This window comes from Thamnophis elegans, chromosome 14 (genome assembly GCF_009769535.1).
Source record: "Thamnophis elegans isolate rThaEle1 chromosome 14, rThaEle1.pri, whole genome shotgun sequence".
NCBI classification, from domain to species: Eukaryota; Metazoa; Chordata; class Lepidosauria; order Squamata; family Colubridae; genus Thamnophis; species Thamnophis elegans.
Genome location: NC_045554.1, coordinates 40,939,161 through 40,952,719, shown reverse-complemented (window position 1 = coordinate 40,952,719; position 13,559 = coordinate 40,939,161). Strand labels below are relative to the sequence as shown.

The 13,559-nt window shown below is 45.9% G+C and overlaps 1 protein-coding gene across 1 annotated transcript in view; it reads left to right on the top strand.

Annotated features, from left to right (window-relative positions):
• The first annotated feature begins 8,998 nt into the window (after nt 1-8,998).
• The window catches only part of C14H16orf87 (chromosome 14 C16orf87 homolog), a 91,500-nt gene continuing 86,939 nt past the window's right edge, over nt 8,999-13,559 (top strand). The window contains exon 1 of the mRNA XM_032231135.1: nt 8,999-9,076. Coding sequence (XP_032087026.1) covers nt 8,999-9,076 — 78 coding nt within the window. The remainder of the gene's footprint in view (nt 9,077-13,559) is intronic.

Genomic DNA, 13,559 nt, shown 5'->3' with positions numbered 1-13,559 from the left:
GTGATCAGCAGAAGTAGCCTGCAGTACTGCACTCTAACCACTGCGCCACCGCGGCCCTTATAGGGTCTCCTGCTCGAGCAGGGGGTTGGACTAGAAGACCCCCCCAAGGTCCCTTCCAGCTCTAGTCTGAATTTGAATTTGAATCCCCCCCTCTTTTTTTCCCCTGACCCATAAAAGTTGCTACCCATGAAATGTCACCCAAACGCCAATGGTTCCCCCTCAACGCATTCCCTTGCCATTCCTGAAACTGTAGAAATGACTTGCAAGCCAAAATGTCATGTAAAAAGGAAAGGATGTAGAGAGAAAGGATTTGTAAGCAAATGCAAGAGAAACAAGGGCCTTAAGCAAGACAAGGCAAACCCATGGCCAGTTTCTCCACAAAAGAAAAGAAAAAGTAAAACAAAAAAAATGTTCCTCCTGACTCATCCCTAAAAATCTCTGGATTGATCTCATCTTGAAAGGAACTGACAAAATGCGTTCTTTGAAACTTCAAAAGGAAGACATGCGCTTTGATGGACATAAAGCCGAACATTAAAACAGTGGAAGCTGACAGCTTCCCTCTCTCTCTCCCTTCCAATTTAGCTAGAGAAACACAGCCGTGAAAGAAAGAAAGAAAGAAACAAAGAAACAAAGAAAGAAACAAACAAAGAAAGAAAGAAACAAAGAAAGAAAGAAAGAAAGAAAGAGAACAGAAAGAAAGTTGCAGAAATGAACGTTGATGGACTCTGTAATTTGATAGAAGGACAAAGGGGAGAAAGTAGAGAATTATCTTTGCGGCAAATAGGATTCTACCCCGGGGTGAAATTCATCAGGTTCTGAAGAACTGGTAGAAGAAATTTTGAGTAGTTCAGAGAACTGGCAAATACCACCTCTGGCTGGCCCCAAAGTGGGGTCGGAATGGAGATTTTGCAGATTTCTTCCCCTGGAGTGGGGAAGGAATGGGGATTTCGCAGTATCCTTCCCCTGGAGTGGGGAAGGAATGGAGATTTCGCAGTATCCTTCCCCTGGAGTGGGGAAGGAATGGGGATTTTGCAGTGTCCTTCCCTTGGAGTGGGATGGGAATGGGGATTTTGCAGTGTCCTTCCCTTGGAGTGGGGAAGGAATGGAGATTTCGCAGTATCCTTCCCTTGGAGTGGGATGGGAATGGGGATTTTGCAATATCCTTCCTCCTAGGAGTGAGGAAGGAATGGAGATTTCGCAGTATCCTTCGCTTGGAGTGGGATGGGAATGGGGATTTTGCAATATCCTTCCTCCTAGGAGTGAGGAAGGAATGGGGATTTCGCAGTATCCTTCCCCTACCACGCCCACCAAGCCACGCCCACAGAACCGGTAGTAAAAAAAAAATGAATTTCACTACTGACACTAGCTCACCAGGGGCTAGTGTTGTGGCCTGCCAGCGGCCAATGGAGATGGCAGCAGATTTTATCGGGACGAGGAGTCGGCTTCGTGTTCTTGGGAAATCTAGGTCAAAACAAATGGTTGTAATCGAGGACACACTGTATTCAATAAATCATGGTTAACAGTGGTGGGTTTCAAAAATTGTTCGAACCTACTCTGTGGGTGTGGCCTCCTTTTTGGGAGTGGCTTGCTGCCCATGTGACCGGATGGGAGTGGCTTGCCGCCCATGTGACCGGATATGAAGATGCCGGCAACACTTGTCAGAACCACCTTAAATTACCTCACACACAGCACTGGCATGCATAAGAATATGATGTAAACTTGTTTTCTAAAAGGCATCTTTGGTTTGCGTTAAAACAACTTCAACACACGCAATGTTCTGATTGCACCACAAGCGCAGTAGTCATCCTTACCTTTCACAGAGGCACTGAGTTTTGTAAATATGAGCATGATAGTGTAGAATAATCATATCCAAGGACCAGTGGTGGGTTTCAAAAAATTTTGGATCCTCTTCTGTAGGTGTGGCCTGCTTTCTGGGTCCACTGGTGGGACCTCTTCTAACCGGTTCGGTAGATTTGACGAACAGGTTCTACCGAATAGGTGCGAACTGGTAGGAACCCACCTCTGATGGTTAAAGAACGATTATGGAAGGCTCCAGTTAATAGAGATGTCATTGCTTGCTTGAAATCCACATGTTTTAAGAAGGATTTTCATGAACATTACTGAACACTTTGGACAAGCAACATACATATTATTCCATATCGGCTAACCGTCTCTTTTCCTCCACTGCCATTTTCTCACTTGGAGAAGCACCATCCTGCTGTGGACAAATAACACACACACACAAAAAAAAAACCTGAAGTGTTATTTCCCGGCCTGTTAAAAACCTTTGATTCGGCTCCTTTCCCAGTCAATTTAATTAAGGAGAGAGAGACTTAATTGCATATTATTGTGTTTATCCACCGGAGCAGTCTACCGAATAGCCTGCCTTTGCGATCCCCTAATATAATTGTGGGACATTAAGGAAATTAAACTTGCTTGAAAAAACAAACCATTTCTGAGCTGTTTACAAGGCGGTAGTGTAAGCAGTTCACTTACTGACCGTTCAAAGTTACGACGGCGCTGAAAAAAATGTGAATTCTAACCTCTTTTCACGGTGGCGACCTTGGCAGGTCCCCCCCCCCCATGATCATGTGATCAAAATCCAGAGGTTTGGCCATGGGTTCCTATTTATGACCGTTGCAGTGTTCTGGGATCATGTGATCCAGGGGTGGAATTCACTTACCTTCGCTACCAGTTCGCATTTGTGGACACGCTCGCACGCGCCCTCACTTCTCTCGCACATGACGCCTCTGTGCATGGGCAGGACCTTCCCCGCACGTGCCAAGCATCAAAAATGGGTGGCCAACCAGCCTCTCTGCGCCCTACTTGGAGTCAGAACCCTATCCAGGGTCCTCCACATCCTCCAGAGCCAACTCAGAGGGCCCCTCGCTGTCGGAGTCTGGTGGCAGCTCCAGCGGCTCCTGCTTGGCCACAACAGTTATCTGCCACATCTATTCATCTCCACCCCCTTCCTTTTATCCCCAGAGCGTGGGTGGGGCTTTGCTAGCAGCGGTGGCTTTTCCTTCCCAAGGACCAGCCCTTAGATTTCCACTGCCCTCCTCTCCTCTGCCTTCTACGCATTCATGTCTCAGCACTGTTCCTCCTCTTCCTCATCAGCCACCTCCAGACCTGGGGGCTATTGATTCTCCATCTGAGGGCTGACGGATGGCCCAGACTCCATTTCTGTCTCTCTCACTGCCAGCTCCATTCTCTCTTCCCCTTCGGAGTTTTCAGGTTGCCTTGATGCTGACCCTGACTCCCACACTCCCTCCTCCTGCTAGAGTGGCCAACAGCCGGCAAGCCACAACAGAACTTTTAACATGTGTGGATTTCAACTCCACACATTTTGCAGTTGCTGAGGTCGGCAAACCCCGTCCTAACCCGTTTGAGTGTACGCTTTCCAGGCCTGGAAACGCTAATCTCCAAATGAGGCGGAATATTGGAGGGAGGCTGGGTGCAGGATAGACAAGTGGCATTTCACCTCCCATTTAACAATTGCTTGCCTCAGAATCCAATAAACTCAAAATGTCCTTTAAATCAAACCCCGGTGCCTGGTGATGTCAGAGACGGCAAGGCTGCAAATGGAATCATGGGCTGGGAGAAAATGAAGGTGGGTAGGTCAAACTGATGTGATAACGAGGATGGAAAATTGATTTATTAGGAAACCCTTCTGTAAAGATGTTTTATTCCCCAGCTCTGATCTCCCCACCTTTTGAGACAAAGCTAATCCTTTTAGGAGGGATTAGGAGCAGAAAGAGATCCGCTGCAAACTCTTTCGATTAAACTTTTGAGGGTTTATCTGGCAGAGAAATCAACCTTTTCAAAGTCCTGGCGACAGATTTGGTGTCACGATAATGCAAGATTTTTTTTATTTAAAAAAAATGGCTATAAATAGGATAGATAGAGAGTGAGAAATGGGAACGGTTATTGCTATTAAACATTCCTTTAGTAAAGATTCCTCTTGCTATGATTAGTTGGTTTTAATATTTTAAGGCTGACAGTTTGAAATCAGTGGCCTCTGTTGCATAAAATAGCACAAGAGGAAATAGGGAGGGGGGAAATTATATCTCCCAGGGAGGGTTATTGTGATGATGATTTATTAAATGTGCACACCACCTGACTTGCAATGGCTCTAATAACTAGAGGTGAGCATCCTAGAGATTCAGAAACAAGGAAGTCCAGTGGCCTCCAGAAAAAGCACCTTTGGGTTGACAGCAGCAGTGATTCGCTTAACCAAGTGGCCAAAAAAAAAAAAAAAATGTAGCAAAATCAGGAACAACTCCCTTAAACTTGCTTAGTGATGGAAATTGTGCTCCCGATGGTGATTGTAAGTTGAGATCTATCTGTAAGATGATTTTTTCCTTTTGTGAAGATGGAGAATTTCAGTAGCGCTTTGTTTTAAATAAAGAGCTTTACACGGTCGGACCGCTGAGCTTTTTCACTTAATAACAATTCAGAGAGGTGATTAAAATGGTCCAGTTTGTGGCCACAAGGTTGCCATCAAAGTGTTCTGACCTAGGCGTCCCGAGAGCATCCTTGTCCCGACCAAAACCCCTTTTATTAATTGACTTTGAATTCTGCTCATTCACATCCAGTGAAGTCTTTCAAGGGAGGATTTCCAGTCACAGACCTTATCTGGCTTGGAGAGTTGCCAGGCCGATCTCTGCAAAACTTGGCAAGGAGTTTGGGAGAGTCACGAACCGATGAAGCGAATTGTCTCCTGCAAACTCCACTCCCTTTTCGCTCCTCTTTTATTTCCTCTGGGAGGAGCCATTCATCGTCCACCTGTGGCCTTACTCCCAAGCCAACCCCTGTTCTTTAGCTGTTCCCTTCGTCTGGCAACTCTACGCATGCGCACACTGGGAACAGGCTCCAGCTGTTCATCTGCCTCACTGACGTCTGACTCTGAAGGCAGCTGATAACTGGCATACGGCTCTGGCCCCCTCCCTGCCTCTGACACAGAGCCCTCATCAGAGCTTTCCCCAGACTCCAGGACTGGCCCATGTTCCTTCCCAACCTCCTAATTGCGGTCCACAACACAAAGCTCTGAGTCTAATTTTGAGATGCTCCACGTTGGCCAAGCCAGATATGTGGGATTATCAACAGCTGTCATTTGTCACCAGCAATGTCCAAGCCACCCACGCTGCAAATCATAGCTCATTTGAAGATGGCCTTTTTTGAGGATGATTTTCATCCCAAGGTTTGCCCAGGTCTTAACTGAAAATGTCAGGAACTGCATCAAAACGGGCCTTGTGCCTGCAGAAGGTCTTCTTGACATGTCAGCTCTGATCAAGCTGGCGTAGCAAACCTGAAACCGCTTGCAAGGCCGTTGCGATGCACCGATAGCTTAACCGTCATTTCTCTCTTGTTCTGCACAAATCTCCCTGCTTGAGCTTTCTTCCTTTCCCCTTGTGGCATCCCAGATAGCATTTAAAACATTTTGCAAACAAAAGTGCCCCCTGCTGGCTACATGGAGGAAAAGATCCAACCTCCAAGGCTTCCGGCCAAGTTTGCAAGCCCCCCCCCCCAACTCAACAATTATTGTGATACCATGTTTTACAACGCGAATGTTCAAGATTATGGCTAACAACTGGGGGTTTAATGACTTCCCAACAGATCAGCCTTCCTCCTACAAAAGCTATATTGCCACCAATACACCCATTTCATTTTCATGTGGTATTTTAGGTCTTCAAAGCAGATTTTCCAATTTTGGGGTTCCCAGTTAAAATGATCCATGAGAAGCTTGCTTTGTCTGTCTGTCTGTCTGTCTGTCTGTCTGTCTGTCTGTCTGTCTATCTAATTTATCTATGTATCTATTTATCATCTATCATATCTATTTATTTATCTTGTATGTATCTATGTATCTGTGTCTGTCTGTCTGTCTGTCTGTCTGTCTGTCTGTCTGTCTGTCTGTCTATCTATCTATCTATCTATCTATCTATCTATCTATCTATCTATCTATCTATCTATCTATCTATCTATCTATCTATCTATCTATCTATCTATCATGTCTGCCTGCCTGGACACAACTTCCTTGACTTACTTAGCAATGGAAATTCTGCTCCCAATTATGGTTGTTAAGTCAAGGACCTGTATGTTCTAACGGAGGCTTCCCAAGAGCCTGAAACATTTCCTTGTCCCCAACGGAAACCCCTTTTATTAATTGACTGTGAACTCTGCTCCTTCACATCCAGCAAAGTCTTTCAAAGGAGGATTTACAGTCACAGACCTTATCTGGCTTGGAGAGCTGCCAGGCCGATCTCTGCAAAACTTGGCAAGGAGCCTCTGAGAGTCACGATCCAATTAAGCGAACTAATTGCCTCCTGCAAACTCCACTCCCCTTTCGCTCCTCTTTTATTCCCTCTGGGAGGGGCCATTCATCGTCTACCTGTGGCCTTACTCCCAAGCCATCCCCTGTTCACTAGCTCTTCCCTTTGTCTGAAAACTCTGTACATGTGCACACTTCTTCCGCCTCACTGATGTCTGACTCTGAAGGCAGCTGATAACTCTCAGATGGCTCTGGCCCCCTCTCTGCCTCTGACGCAGAGCCCTCATCAGAGCCTTCCCCAGACTCCAGGACTGGCCCATGTTCCTCCCCAACCTCCTCACTGTCCGAATCTGCTGCCAGCTTCACTGGCGGGCCAAAACACTGTATTGCAAGATGCCTTGTGGTGGAGCCCTTCCCATTTCTTGTGGCAGGAAGACACTGCCTTTGGCTTTTCAGTCAATGCCTATTCTAAATGTCACCCTTCATCTGCAACCTTCTCAAAGCATCGACCCCTCCGTGGGCTTTTACCTTTTCTACCTGCCAGCCGCTCAAGTATAAAGGGCACGGGGCCCTGAAAACCAAGTGGTGTTCGTATCCGAAGAGACAAATAGCCAATATGACCTTTTAGCAAAAAGTTTTATTGCATTTCCTCACTGGCCCAATAAAAAAAAAAAAAACAATGGAAGCCCTCTTTGCAGCAAAATAAAACAGCCATTCTCTAGAATCACTAAAAAATGCAGACGAACCATTTTACCTTTCCGAGTAGAGATGAGAACTGATCTGCTTAATAATTGAAAATATTTATGAATGTCTTGACACCTTTTTTTCCTTCTCACTATTTGTCTAACTGCAGGATTTAAAACTCCTTCTATTAAGCTATTTGTAAGCTGCTACCAGGGTTCCACCACAAAACCGCGTTCCACTAAAGCGCGCTCGACGAAACTGCAGCTGACATCATCAACAGGGCGACAACAGCGCGGAGACAGAAGCACGCTGTAAACGCTAAACCTAAAATTAACTCCTAAACCTAAACCTAACCCCCCCTAAACCTAACCCTAAACCTAACCCTTAACCTAACCCTAATCCTAATCCTTAACCTAACCCTAAACCTAATCCTAACCCTTAACCTAACCCTAACCCTAACCCTAACCCTTAACCTAACCCTAAAGCTAACCCTAAACCTAACCCTTACCTTAAGTTGAATCGGCTTGCTTTCAAAGCGCTATTTAAAGCGCCCTTCTTTCTCCGCGCTCGCTGTTGTCGCCCTGTTGATGACGTCAGCGACACAGTTTAATCGGGCGCGGCTTAGTCGAGCGCGGTTTTGTCGTGCCACGGCTACCAGAGCATCTCTAGGGATAGAGTCAGAATTTAAATAAAACAGATTTGTTAGCCAACCGATATGGGTGGATAATATGTCTCACTCAATAGTAGTAACAGTGATAGGGATCTTGGAGTCCTAGTGGACAACCATTTAAATAGGAGCCAGCCGTGTGCAGCAGCTGCCAAAAAAGCCAACACAGTTCTAGGCTGCCTAAACAGGGGGATAGAATTAAGATCACGTGAAGTGTTAATACCACTTTATAAGGCCTTGGTAAGGCCACACTTGGAATACGGCATTCAGTTTTGGTCTCAACGATGTAGAAAAGATGTGGAGACTCTAGAAAGAGTGCAGAGAAGAGCAACAAAAATGATTAAGGGACTGGAGGCCAAAACATATGAAGAACGGTTGCAGGAACTGGGTATGTCTAGTTTAATGAAAAGAAGGGCTAGGGGAGATATGATAGCAGTCGTCCAATATCTCAGGGGTTGCCACAAAGAAGAGAGAGTCAAGCTATTCTCCAAAGCACCTGAGGGTAGGACAAGAAGCAATGGGTGAAAACTAATCAAGGAGAGAAGCAACTTAGAATTAAGGAGAAATTTCCTGATAGTGAGAACAGTTAATCAGTGGAACAGAAGTTGCCTCCAGAAGTTGTGAATGCCCCAACACTAGAAGTTTTTAAGAAGATGTTGAGTAACCATTTGTGTGAAACAGTGTAGGGTTTCCTTCCTAGGCGGGGTTGGACTAGAAGACCTCCAAGGTTCCTTCCAAACTCTTGTTATTCTATGTAGTTCTATGTAATGAGAACATTGATCAGAAATTGCCTTGGGAAACTTCATCCCTGGAAGCTTTCAAGAAGAGACTGGACTGCTCTCTGACAGAAATGGTGCTTGGGAGGGGGGTTGGACTAGATGACCTCCAAGGTCCCTTCTATCCCTGTTAATCAGCTGCGATTCAACCCGGAGTCCAGCCAGCCACTTGTCTCCCCCCCCAAAGGAATGACTGGAATTGCAGTTTATCAACCGGCACCGAAATGCCTTTTGTTAGGAGCGGCTGCCCCTCCGCTTCCCCCGGGAGCCCCGACGCCCCGCTCCGCCTCTCGCCCCAATCCGCTTCGATCCAGCCTCCGGGTTTCCCCCCTGTCCGATAGGTGGGAAAGCGAGGCTTCTCCGCGCTCTCGCTCTCCCGCCCCTCCTCGAAGGCGGGGCCTTGCGCGTGCGTGCGTGCTTGCGTGCGTGCAAAGCGGCGACGTCGCGTGCGTGCGTGCGTGCGGCCTTCGCTCTCCGCCCGCCTTCCCCCCTCCTTGCTTTTCCCCCCCTCAGACGCTCTCGCGGCGCCGTCGCGCTCCCGGCGTTTCGCGGCCTTTCCCTTCTCCCGGCGGCGGCGGAGGAGCGGCCTTCCCCGACGCGGACATGGCGAACGTGGCCGACACCAAGCTCTACGACATCCTCGGGGTGCCGCCGGGGGTCTCCGACAACGAGCTGAAGAAGGTCCGAGGGAGGGGAGGGGGGGAAGGGAAACAGGCCCGGCTCGAGGGACGGAGGGAGGGGAACCCCCGAGGCCTTCCCCGGCGGGTCCCTGAAAGGCTTCGCCGGAGAGGGGGAAGAAGCCGGGCGCTGGGCCTAGGCGAGCACAGGCGGGCCGGCAGCCATGGGCCTTCGGAGGAGGGAGAGGGAGAAAAGGCCCGAGGCCTCCAGGCCCGACTAGCTGGGGAGGATTGGGGGGGGGGAGAGACCTTGCATGGCGTTTGGTAAGAGGGGAGGATCTGCAATGCGAGGGGGATGGGGGGGCAAAGCTAGAGAAGGGCAGCGTTGTATGGGGAGGATGGGAGTTGTAGTCAAGTGGCGGAGGATAGTGGGGGGGGGTGTATTGGAGTGCTGGGGAGAACGGGGGTTGTAGTCCAGTGGAGAAGGGTAGTGAGGAGCGTATGGAGGAGAGATGGGGTGCTGGGGAGGATGGGAGTTGTAGTCAGGTGGACGAAGGTAGTGGGGGGGATGTATGGGGGAGAGATGGGGTGCCCGGGAGGATAGGGGTTGTAGTCAGGTGGAGAAGGATAGTGGAGGGGGGGTGACATGGGGTGTTGAGGAGGATGGGAGTTGTAGCCAGGAGGAGAAGAGTAGTGGGGGTATATGGGGTGCTGGGGAGGATGGGAGTTCTAGTCTGATGGAAAAGGATAGTGGGGGGTATGGAGGAGAGATTGGATGCTGGGGAGGATGGGACTTGTAGTCGGATGGAGGATGGAGGAGAGATGAGTTGTCTGGGAGGATGTTGAGTAACCATTTGTGTGAAACAGTATTGTAGCTTGTAGTCAGGTGGAGAAGGGTAGTGGGGGGGGGTGTATGGAGGAGAGATAGGATGCTGGGGAGGATGGGGCTTGTTGTCCAAGCTATCAAGTGGGGAAGAATAATAGGGGTTGTTGTAGTCTGTGGCAAAGGGGGGTTGGGAGGATTCAAGGTGTACAGTAAGTTGCTGGGAAAGGATAGTAGGAAATATTGTAGTTTGGGTTCTGGTAAGTTGTAGTGGGAGTTGTAGGGTGAGCGAAAACCGAGATTGCTTTGCAGGTTCATAGAAGAGGGAAAGAAGGAGGAAGCTTGGGGGAATCACATATCCAAAGTCCCATTATTTTCTCAGATTTGTTGAATATTTATTTGAACAATTTTTGTAGCTACCTATCTTGCTGGCTTCAGTCTTATCCATGGTTTCCAGGCTGGATTGGCAGCAAGGCATTAATAATTGAGCAAATCTCTTGGCTTTCCTTTGCCTTTTATGTTTTTGTGTATCAAGTATTAGTCTTCCTGTGTTCAGCATTCTGTCCAAGTACTCTCAGAACTGCAACTCCCAACATCCCCAGCCAGAGCTGTAATGCAATCTCTGTTTGCCCCTTTGGGAGAGGCTGAGCAAGTCACCCATGTGTATATATGTAAACACCAGTTTTAAATACATGATGCTCTGGAGTGGGAAGAATAGAGAAACGTTGGAGCTTCCTTTCTGTTTGGCTTCCTCAGTCTTTCCCAAGAATAGGCATTCTGTACAATTGCCTTAAACAATTATTGTGGGGAAAGCAAATCAGAATATATCTTTCCTCGTTTATTTTGCCCATATTCTTGTTCTTTTGAAAAACATTTTGGGTGACCACATATCTTCCCTCTTTATCATTTCATAGGATAACCTTATGATTGCTTTGATGATCCCGAAATTACTTTCTTCTTCTTCTCTCTCACTCCAGTGTCTTAGGTGTCTTCTAGAAATTGTTTTCACCTTCTGACCTCGTTCCCACAGGAGAAGAATGGGTTGACACTACTTTTCTTTTCACGGAAGCAAATTTTATTGCTTAACAATTCAACTGAATTGTTTCCGTCTGCAGAATCACCATGAGGCTGAGCTATATAGACCTTTGAACTTCTCAAGTATTACCAAAAAACAAATTTTTAGTGGCAGAGATAGGGAAATAATTGAAGGCAGCATTGTCTAGTTCATAATTATTTTTCATTAAATCAAATCCTGTTTACTTTTTTGCCTTCACCTGGCCCACTTTAGGGATTGCGTCACACTCTAACCTTGTCCTCAGTAACTGATCCATTGACTATCTGTGTCCTTGTTTTTGTAACCGGTCAACCCTGCACCTCTTGTCTCCCAGGCCAACGGAAAGCCATCCCATAATACAGGTTTCAACTGGTTAATCACTATTCCTGCCTACTAAGAAGGTGCTGCTGCTGGGAAAGAATCCTAGACATTGGGGAGTTATGGTTTGGCCTGGATGTTTGTTATTGAGGAAGTAGGTGCATGGGAGGACTCACACAAGTGATAGGGCCTGAGGTCAACAGGAAAATAAGTTCGCTTGTAGGGCCTGCCCCAGCTTAAACTTCCCAGGAAAAACGATCATTGGCTCCGTTTATTGAGAAAGGTATATAGTTTATTAGAGGTCAAGTGTATTTTCGGGCAAGGCTCAGTTTGGTATGCGGCCCCATCTTCCATCTGGGTGACCTTCAGCCAGCGTGTTTCGTTTCCCCAAAGCATTCCCCTCTTCGTTCCCCTCCCCACAGGTCATGGCAGTCTGTCACCAAATAGTAACAAGCCAATGTGAGGTGTCAGCTGATATCCCTATTCTGAACTGGAGTGGGTAGGGGGGAAAAAACCCTATCTTCTGTAGTATATTGCCTTTCTCCATGAGGTAAACAAATAGAGTTGATATTCTGTGACATTTTGCCTCCTGTAAATCCAGTTTCTTAGGTGGAGGGTAAAATTAATTGTTCTTTGACACTAATTTTGAATACACCTGTTGGATCCCAACAGGCCTGTTGAGAGCATGCATACAGATTCCATAAACGTGGAATTGAAAATGAACTTTAAAAAAAAAAAGCTACACGTGAATGAATTTCTTTTAGCATAGCTGATGCTTTTACAGGATCAAGTGGAAACACCTCCTTTCCCAAGTTCATTGAAAGTGGTTTGAATCTGGCATGGATATTCTGCCTCTCAAGTTTACCAAAATGGAACTCTCTGGATTATAACTGGAAATTATCAGTTGGGGAGAGTTCCATTCCTCACTTCTAAATGGTTGCCAACTAACAACTCTTGGGTTGTCTCTCAATCTAATGGGCATTGCGTAGCGACACTCCCATCTTTTTGCTGCTTGTCTTTTTAGAAGAAAGGCTTGGCAAAGGCCAAGTAGCACCCAAAGCTGTTTCGTTTTTAATAGCAAAGGAAATGTTCGCATGACTTATCTTTCCCTATAAAGTAGTGGCCAAAATTGTGAAAACCTTTTGGGAAAAGTATACAGTATTTTGAAGTTCATGGCTAATGACACCACCTTTTTTGGGGGGAATAAAATTATATATCAATGGAAAGATAATTTAATCAAGAATGTAATGCAGTAACTTTTCTGAAGGACTTGCTTTTGGAATAGCAGTTATAAAAAAGAAAAGTGAAACACATAGAAAAAAATGAGATATGCAAATATTATCACCATGGCAGTTAATACTTAGATGAGTAACCTTTAGCATGAAGTAACCTCCCCCTGGAGTGAACCAAGTCTTTTAGTTCTGCAGCTGTTATAATGTGAAACCAAGATTGAATGATTGCTTCTATAACTGGGTTTTATTGCTGCTTATATTTGGCTATACCTTTTCATAGGATAGAGATAATTGACAACTTTTGGTGCTTTACCTTCTTGGTTAAATTATGTTTCCATTGATATATAATTTTATGCTACTACTCCAAACAAAGTGGTATTATTAGCCATCAAACCTCAAAAATACACTTTTCCCAAAAGGTTTCCACAATTTTGGCCATTACTGTCTCTTGAAAAGAGTGGTCTGAAACATGCTGAATGGTTTGGCTTCATTTTTATAATATTTGCAGTCCTTAGGAACAATTATCTCCCATAAAACAATAACTGGGATGACATTTAAAATACTCCAAGGTCTTGGCCATGTTAGGACAGCTGCAGTTTTCTTATGAAGTTTAATTATTGGCACTTTTTTTAAGTGAGGCATCTTTTACACCTATATAATGGTTAAACTACTGATCTCAGAAAAAAAAATATTACAGTAAACTGATTTAGTTAATATTTTATGTAAGGTGTAGCTAGACCAGGGGTCCCCAAACTTGGCAACTTTAAGACTTGTGGACTTCAACTAGCTGCCTGGGGAATTCTGGGAGTTGAAGTCCACAAGTCCTAAAGTTGCCAACTTTGAAGACCTCTGAGCTAGACAATGAATGATTATTTAGAAATGAAACTAATGAACCAGGGTTAAGACGTACTTATTAAACAAGTTATACTTGTTATAATTATCAATGCTAAGCTGTAAACGAGCGTTGCGCATCATGAGATTCCCCCACTCTCCAAACCTTTGAGGAAGTCTTCCCAAAAGTGCTGCTAAATTGCAATTAGGAAGGGCCAGAGAGTAAGAACATTTATTAATAAGGGGTTTAATTACAGCTGACTAACATTGCAGTTAATTTTCTCAGATG